The sequence below is a fragment of the Hordeum vulgare genome, chromosome 2H, assembly GCF_904849725.1.
Source record: "Hordeum vulgare subsp. vulgare chromosome 2H, MorexV3_pseudomolecules_assembly, whole genome shotgun sequence".
NCBI lineage: Eukaryota > Viridiplantae > Streptophyta > Magnoliopsida > Poales > Poaceae > Hordeum > Hordeum vulgare.
Genome location: NC_058519.1, coordinates 228,679,991 through 228,688,653, shown reverse-complemented (window position 1 = coordinate 228,688,653; position 8,663 = coordinate 228,679,991). Strand labels below are relative to the sequence as shown.

The window sequence follows — 8,663 nt, the reverse complement described above, 5'->3', positions numbered from 1 at the left end:
AGGCGCTATGCCCACGAGCTCGAATGGAGCCTCCCCATGACATGTCCGTGAGGACAAGCCACACACACCAATCCTTTCACTATCCATCCACAATTCCAGGACACAACTTACCTGTCTCGGTCTTCGTTTCCAACACACAAATTCTATTAAGCAAGAAGACACGCACAAAAACACGACGCATGAATAAATCAACAAGAGAACAAACTACTCTACACACACAAATCAAACGAGCAAAAATCAGCACCGCAAAGACGAAGGACGATGGTGGACGGTGCATCAGACCAAACAGCAAGATCATCGATTCCTCGGTGCGTCATGAAGCAACCGAACCTGCCAAAGAAACAAGGATCGGGCACGCCCACTTTGCCAAACACAGCGCACAAAAATGACCAAATAAATAGCTCACCTAGAATTCATATATGCTCCAAAAAACCACCTCAACTGCACGCGAAGGAGCTCGTAGTACCCAGAGACAGGGATAACCACTTTTTTCTGTGATTGCCATGCGTTTGGATCTGGGACGAGAAGGGTAGTCAACAAGATGCTGAGAATATTCTCCAAAAAAAAAGGGATGTGGCCAACCGTCAAAAACGGGCGGGCGGTGGCAACCACTCTGGGGCGGCCGACGCGGCAGGGTGCGGGAGGCGGCCGGCGCGGCCGGCACGGGAGGAGGCGGCCTGCACGGGGGAGGCAGCCGGCGCGGGGGGAGGCGGCCGGCGCGGCCGGCGCGGGTGGATGCGGCCGGCGCGGCCGGCGCAGGAGGAGGCCGACGCGGCAGGATTCCATCCTCCCAACCAAACAAAAAAAAGGGATAACCCTACCCTTCCAATCAAACAAAAAAAAGGCTATCCCCAGCCACCTGGTTGGGGATACCCACAACCACCCTAGCCTATCCCTTCAACCAAACACACCCTAAGAGGCTATACAACGGCGAAAGATGACCCCCCTGCTGTTTTGCCGGTAAAACTAAAAAAAACTTCTGGCCGCGGTCGCCTACCTCGAGAGGCTAATGATGGTCTCATATAATAGAGTTTTTGATACTACACACGGGTTTTGCAGCAAATAGACATGCACAAACATCCTTTTCTTTGCGGCATGTACAGTGAAACATCAAATGGGGAGCGCATAATTAAGCGGCACTGCAAGTTGTCAAATAATGCACAAAATGCATAAACTGGAATTAATATACACATAATAACATCAATCAATCAGCAATCCGTAATGGCCCAATCTCAGATCCACAGAGTCAGCTGTGTTGACTGACTATACTACTACCACGGAACTCTGGGTATAACGATCAGAAAGAATGACAACAAATACTGATAGGGGACGTCAGAGAAAAAGAGAAGAGGTACAACCAGCTGGAGACTGAGATCATCTATCTCATGAAAGGGTGCCTTCTCGCCCCTCTTTCATTCACCTGAAGCTGTGGCGACTTGGGCCTGGTCACCTGCTTCATCGACCTTTGTGGGCGGAACGGCCTGTCAAACTTTGGGAGGGGCCGTGCTTGTGGCACCAAGGTCCTCCTCAGCTGCTTTAGCGCTTTCTCTTCCTCGATCTTCACACGCAGATTACATACACATCGGTTGGTTAGTCGACATGGTAGAAGTAGAACCACAAGAGAAAAAAGACTGATGCAGGGATGCGTCGCATGTACACATACCTTCTGTGCAAATTCGTTTTCCTCTCGCGCCCTCTTGTAAGCGATCTCCTTCTCCTTCATCTGCATCACAATGAAATGCTCCGTAAAACCTCCTTCCTACAAATCTAATAATTTCAGAGGAGCAAAAGCAGGCAAAACCACTGACCTTGTTATCGAATTCTGATCTTTGAACCGCCCTCTCATCAACATGCAGTTCAAACAGTTGCACTTCAGTAAGAGGCTTCCGCTCCTTCTGTGGAAGAGGAATAGGATCCCTGCAACCAAATTACAAGTTAGCCTTTCTCCCAGACAGCAGATAAATCATAAATCAAGACGTCATGCGTATGACAAGATATTGCATATCATATTCTACTTACTCTTTCATTATCGGCTGTGCCCTGACAATTCTCCTCTGAGCCTCTTCCCTCGCCATCCTCTCTCTTTCTTCCATTAGCCTTTGCTGCTCCACTTCATGTCTCGCCAAGCTCTCCAGCTGAAAACCTTCTGGCCTCGTGCATGGTTTCGCTTCAGGCTTTGGTGGCACCTGAGTGGAAAGTGTGGGTTAAAAGATGGCCTGCCTGCAACCAGGATATATGTTCAGCATATATCTATCCGTTTGCACGTACCACTGGATAGTCTGTGGTGTAAGGATATGGATTAGCCTTGAATTTCCGGGCCTTCTCTTCCTCTAGCTTCTTCTGCAACAGTTGCGCCTCTAGTTGCCTCTCCTTGTCATGCCCTCTTTCCTGTAAACATACATGGGTACAGTGTTATTCACAGCAAAGATCGGCAAGAACGTTAATGTCGTAAAGTATAAACACATTTTACATACATCTGTATGTAAATTGAAAGGGTTGGGTATCGTCAGTCTCGGCATATCTTTCTTGTCATGATAGGAAGAAGATTCCGAGTACAGAGAAAGCTGCAAAAAAAAGGACGATAGATTTAAAAAGGTGAGAAGGTTGCTGACAACACTGTTTGGTTCACTTTGTTAGTTCTCTGAAGATTAGCACACACCTTATCGAGAAGATCCGCAACTGCAGGAGGTCCCAAGCGGTCGTCAGTACGAAAATGGAACTCCTTGGGCTCTGTTGCCTGGGGCTTCGGGTGGACAAAAACACCAATATCGCCCTTGCTCTCAAGAATCTGCATGAAATGATGTTCAGACTAGTTGTTCCCAAGCATTATATGGTGGAATGTATAGAAGCTTGAAATGTACAATACCCTTTTGTTCAGTGGCTTGGCCTTGAACTTGGGGGCTTTCTCCAATTCTTCTAGTTCCAATTCCTGAGAACTTTTCACCCTGTTAAAGCTCATGTTAGAGTCGGACATAAAAGGTTGCAGCACAGTAAAAGTGATCATTGTTTCCTCAATGTATGTACCTTGATGGCCTTGCACGCAGTGCTGTCTCAAGTTGTGGGGGTTTAGCTTCAGTCTGTTTAAGTGGCTTGCTACCCTGACTCTACAAGATGTATTTAACTTTCAGTAACTGCCACAATCAATATCATAACATGGCAACCAGGTGCTATTATGCTTACCCGCAAAGTTCCCACAGAAGAAGCTTCTGAACATGTGTCAGCATGTCGAGATGCTCTTTCCATCGTTTTAAGGTGAAACTCCTGTAGTCAATGCAAAGGCAGGACCTAATTAGCAGACGATCACTTAGTGAATTTGTTATGACAGTCAAATACGTACATTGAATTCGGGGAGCTGTGGAGCTGTCCTTGCAAGAGGAGGGAAAGAAGGAGCTTCAGCTATCTAAAAGCAGAAGCAAGAAATTAGTTAGGCGGGTGCAATTAATTTAGTTAAACAGAGACGTAGGAAAATTTATTACTTTTTTGTTAAATGGACGTGCTCTGAACTTTGGAATCTTGGCCAGCATTTCTTCCTCTAGTTCTGAAGAGCTTTTCATTCGGACTGCTCGGACCCTGTGGGTAGTCTGAAACTCAGGTTCCTTGGGCCTTGTTAGCATAAGTTTGGGCCTTCTCTGTGAGGCAGTTGCTGCATCCTCCTGTATTGCGAATCCAAAAGTATTATGATCTAATAAATGCAGGCAATTCATCAAACTCTGGATTGCTAGTGGAGATATCCATATCATGACACCAAGAAAAATAAATTAAAAAACAGCAATTCACCATACAAGCTGCAATATGGATTCACCATACAAGCTGCAATATCAAATATTCACAGATTGATGAAGGTATGACCTTTTTTTTATCAAACTCTGAACTGCTATCATGAGCCAAGAATAACGAAACTTAAGCAACTTACACCGACACAGTATGGCGAAAGGAATACTTAAACTTACATTATACATTGATCCGCAATATGAATTAAACAACAGCAATTCACCATGAGCATACAAACTGCAATATGGATGTAAGCTCCTAGTCAACTATTAATATATTCCCTTTATCAAAAGTTAACTATTAATACCGTTTTCATCATCACATATTTTCACAGATTGATGATAAAGGTAATGAATTTTTTAAGAAACTCTGAACTGCTATCATGTACCATGAATAACAAACATTATGCAAGGAATACTTAAACTTACATTAGAGATTGATCTGCTGTAGTGGCTGCCCAAATCTCTGGTCCCTGACTCGAACTTCTTGACCATTTCAGCTGCCGAAATATATGGAGTCACTGTCACTTCCTGAAAAAAAGGGCAACAATTACAGTAAGTACAAGTTCACAAAATAATAAAAATCACATTACACCTCAGTTTCATATCTCTCCCACTACGCATCAAAATGAACATTGTTTAGAGCCAGAAGATGTCGCCACCTTGAGAGAGTGGGCATCGTCATGGCGGTGCCTCATGGAAGACAGTATCACCTCGGTGTTTCCTGCTAAACTACCGCTTCCTTTGTGAGGCAGCACCCGGGACTTGACGTTCAATATCTGGTCATCACAGCGATTTATAAGTTCACAGTACCATGGATAAGTTCTACCATTAATACAAGTTCCTGCTATACCTGTCTTGTACTTCCATCATCTAGTTTTTGCCTCTTCACAGCCTGATTTTCTTGCCTAATATCATTTGCAGCAGCGTCTGCCTTTCCGGTCACCGCATCTCGAGCCCCCCTAAGAACAAACAACCCAGAACATCATTAAGCCAACCACCTCAAAATTTGAACAAGGGTATCAATAGCTACGAGTCAGCATATATTTCTCCTACTTGATCACACTCTTCTTCTTTAATGCCAGCGAGGACTGCTTCAGATTAGACGGTTGCACGGTCTTTGAGCGAGTGGATGAGCTCCCCTGCACTTTGGGAGTGCACGCTTCAGCCTTCACTGTTGACTTGGCACGAGTGGTCCTAGCAGTGGTAACTTCGGCAGGTGGAGGCGGCCTCTGAATATTAGGCGTGATAGACCCAACATCTGCTGCTAAAACCACAGCAATGTCGATATCAGAATTGAGGAATCAAATCATTTGCCAGCCGGCATTCGTCCAAAAAATACTAGTACTAGTTAGTGACTCACATTTTGCAGCCAAATCTTTGGACACGGGAAACTCGAAAGGCTTGGGTGACTCCTCCTTGTCTTCTGTTGGCGGCGACTCTGACATGGCGTCAGGACAAGCAGGCGTGCTGACCAAATGAATCAAGTCAGGCAAACATGGTATGAGGGCAAGTATGCCAAACACACAAGGAGAAATACGAGGTCCAAATAGGGATTTTTTTTTCCTGGTGTCACAGAAGACAATTATCTGGCAATCACAACGAGTGGTATTTAAATTCTAGAAGAAACAGAATCACCCCAGCGCTTACCCAGCGACATCCCCTGCCTGATTTGTGAGGTTGACTGCTGCCTCCTCCATGGCTTGGTTCTACGGCCGCAAACACCGACACAAATCGGATGATGAGAAGGGGGAACACAAAAAAAACCCGACCCAATATAAATCAGAGCAAAATCGAGGCATTCTCCTTCCATTTTCGTTACCTTTGGAGATGGAGCCGGGTCCTCCGCGTCCGCGAAATCGCAGAGTGCGTCGATCTTGACCTCCGCTCTCGACTCCTTGATCCTCGGAGCGAACGCTGCGCGCAAGAAGGAGAGAGGGACAGGTCAGGGAAAATTTCCGGGAGAGAAGCCGCGGGGAGGGCAGGGTGCCTACGCGAGGGCGCGTGGCTGGCGCCGGCCTGGAACCAGCGCTCGGCGGCGCGGATGTCGTCCTCCGTCTCGTCGACGACGAAGTCGAAGTACTTGGGCGCGCGGTACTCGTACGCCTCATCCACCTGGAACTGCACGGCCGCCGCCGCCTCCTCCGTCCCGGAGGAGGGTTTGGTCTCCGCCGCCATGGAAGGGCGGAATTCTAGGGTTAGGAGCGCGCGAGATAGGGTTTTCCTCTCTCTGTGTTTCTCTCTTCGGATGTGGTGGTGTGTGATGTATGGTTTAGATTGGAAGCGGGGAGAAGAAGGAAAGGCAAGGCAAGGGGATCGGGTGGATCGAGGGGAGGTGGGATGGAGAAGAACGTTGAGCCCAACGGTCGGGGAGATTTGAAGTGTTCGCCGATTGCCAAAGGGGACAACAAAGTCTTAACGGAGGAGAGGACTGGGGTGGGTGGGCGCTGTGGAGAGAGATCTATCTCGGCGCTGCGTGCCCAACGGCTATTTTTGGGGCGCCGCTGGGAGCGCCACTCAGATTAATGGTCAGACGGGTTAGGATCCTTTCGAAGGATCTCTTAGACCATTTCTAGCACATCCGTATAATCGTTAGAACTATAAAAATTTCATCGGTTATACGGGTTTAGACCGTTTTACTATCAGAATAGATACTATAAACGGGGTCTGATCTGTAATTTTTTTCGGTGTCCCATAAACGCGACCCCTCGATCACTATATCTATTGTTTCAGGCGCTGAATACGGGTCCAAACCCTATCCTTCCGTTGCCGCGAAAAATCCCCACACCTCACCGCCGGCGCCTCAGATCCGCCGCGGCACGCCTTCACCGTCGAAGATGGCCAATTCCGGTGGTCATGGCAACGACGACCCCAAGAGGGCTCGTCGTGTCAGATCCGACGTCGCGCGGAAGCGCGCCACCCGCTGGTACATGCAGTGGGGCCTAACGCCGTCGTCGTCGCTCCTCCGTCGCGAGACAAAGGAGTACGATCGCGCGCGCGGCCGCCTCTTCTCCGGCAGCTCCTCCGAGGCGCGAGCTCGCGCTCGCGCTCCTCCCCCTCCCGGTGAAGAGGGAGCTAGAGGAGCTCCCGTCGATGAAGATGGAGCCGGAGGCCGAGGCGGGGCCGGAGCGACGTGTCGGGGGCGGCATCGGACCGAAGGACTTCCTCCCCCCGGCGGAGGCGGACAGCCTTTTGCCCGCGATGCTAGCGCGCAGTGCGTGAGAGGTGGAAGAGGACCGACAGCGCCGCCAGAGGGATGAGGAGATCGACACTGTGCTCTACGAGCAGGGTGTCGCGTCTACCCTTGCCTTCGGCGACAAGGTGGGGGAGTGGTGCCGCGAAGCCACTGCACAAGAGCGCATCTACGTCGAGCTCTCCTCCTGTGACGAGACGACTGAGCGTTGTCACATCTACTACCACACGAGCTCCGGTGAGCTCAATTTTTGCGTACTGCTTAGGGTAGTTATTAGCTCCGGTGAACTCCGGTAGGGTTAGCTTAGCTCTAACCCCTCTAGTAGTTGTGCGGAATAGAATGTAGTATGTATGATCATGTAGTATGTGATAAACTATGAATGAATGTGGTTGCAATTTCTCTCGTGAAAGCTTTTTTTTTTAATTATGCAGTTTCATATACGGGGTCTGTTCTACAGCATAAGATTTTGTTCCGTAAAACCCCACTTCGTCGAACTGTGAATGACATTTGCGGATCGCAAAAATACGGGGTCTGCTAAAGATGCTCTTACGTACCGACTATCCCCAAGAGTCCAAGCGTAGTACGACGCCTCTTTGTACACACGCCCGATCAATGCGTCCCAAAATCTTTGTATAAAAACGTGATTCTTGAATTAATGAAAGCGATCGATCATTCGTTTAATCATTTACATTCTTACACGTTATCAGCACGAACTCTATTAAAAGGACATGAGAGACGACATGCAGAAAGGAAAATAGATGGCGTCGTGTATCATGAATTTCATGAACTTTAATTAGATGATAGTAACTATTTAACATGTGCTATGGATGCAAAAATAGCCCTTGAAAATCGTAAACTCGGTTTCACCATCATCACACTCATTGAAGGCATCGAAGAAATTCTCGTGGCAGCCAAATATACAGCTTTAAGTTTCTTAAGGTACCATCTTCATTTGGACTTAAAGTCGAAATATTTGATAGAAAAAGATCCACTAGCTTTGTGGAACTCTCTTAAGGAAAGATATGACAAAAAAAATATAAATACATTAACAGTCATTGCAGCTGAGGTCAAAACACAATACAGTCATTCAACTTTAAAATACGTTTGTTACGGTCATTGAATACGCAAAGAGATGATTATACGTTCATTGACTCAACTTAGAGCTCCGTATTCTGTTGAGTTGCCTGGGTAACCTTTCCAACTAAACACGAATTGAATGGTCAAGCACGATATGTGGCAGCCGGGAGAGGGCTCATCGTGGGTGGGTGGCAGCGCAAGAAGCGATCCCGCCACCGCCTCATGCAGGACCCGTGCGCCGCGCCCTTCCTGTCGGTCGTCGTCGACAGGTTCCTCTGCCAGCATGTGCTCATCTCGCTCTACGCAAGCTCCCATCTGAGTGCGGAACGGCCCGCGTCGGTCCTCCATGGCCCAGCACCTCCAGCTGCGGGCGCGCGGGCGCTGCCTGCAAGAGCTCAACTCGGCCGCGGCCTCTCGCCTCACGCAGGAGCTGCGCGCCACAACCTTCCCACCGGTCGTCGTCGGCAGGTTCCTCCACCACCACCTGCTCCTCTTCCTCTACGAGAGCTCCCGTCCGAGCACGAAGTTGCTTGCGCCGGTCCACCATAGCCCAGCTCCTCCAGCTGCGGGCAAGCGAGCGCTGCCTGCCCGAGCTCAACTCGTCCGCCGGCCTCCCGCCTCCC

The 8,663-nt window shown here is 48.7% G+C and overlaps 1 protein-coding gene across 2 annotated transcripts; it reads right to left on the bottom strand.

The window, feature by feature from the left end:
• Positions 1-1,146: 1,146 nt before the first annotated feature.
• On the bottom strand, positions 1,147-6,171 carry LOC123425949 (protein TPX2). 2 transcript variants are annotated; one of them, XM_045109723.1, is made up of 20 exons: positions 5,765-6,171; positions 5,593-5,687; positions 5,421-5,479; positions 5,134-5,240; positions 4,827-5,037; positions 4,624-4,732; positions 4,433-4,549; positions 4,200-4,301; positions 3,477-3,653; positions 3,338-3,400; positions 3,181-3,261; positions 3,025-3,104; positions 2,867-2,945; positions 2,660-2,788; positions 2,475-2,564; positions 2,269-2,388; positions 2,020-2,186; positions 1,809-1,917; positions 1,664-1,723; positions 1,147-1,558 (listed from the first exon to the last, which is right to left on the bottom strand). In XM_045109723.1, exons 1-20 carry the CDS (start codon positions 5,946-5,948, stop codon positions 1,379-1,381), a joined length of 2,319 nt encoding a protein of 772 aa, XP_044965658.1. In that variant the 5' UTR covers positions 5,949-6,171; the 3' UTR covers positions 1,147-1,378. The 2 variants fall into 2 exon arrangements, with proteins under 2 accessions (XP_044965658.1, XP_044965659.1); XM_045109724.1 differs by having other exon boundaries at positions 4,827-5,034.
• Positions 6,172-8,663: the final 2,492 nt, after the last annotated feature.

Coding starts and splice junctions, on each gene's coding strand:
- LOC123425949 (XM_045109723.1), bottom strand. CDS start 5,948: ATGGCGGCGGAGACCAAACCCTCCTCCGGGACGGAGGAGGCGGCGGCG. Junction 5,241..5,420: donor CAGGCAGGGGATGTCGCTGG/GTAAGCGCTGGG, acceptor TCATTTGGTCAG/CACGCCTGCTTGTCCTGACG. Junction 3,401..3,476: donor CACGTCCATTTAACAAAAAA/GTAATAAATTTT, acceptor TTCTGCTTTTAG/ATAGCTGAAGCTCCTTCTTT.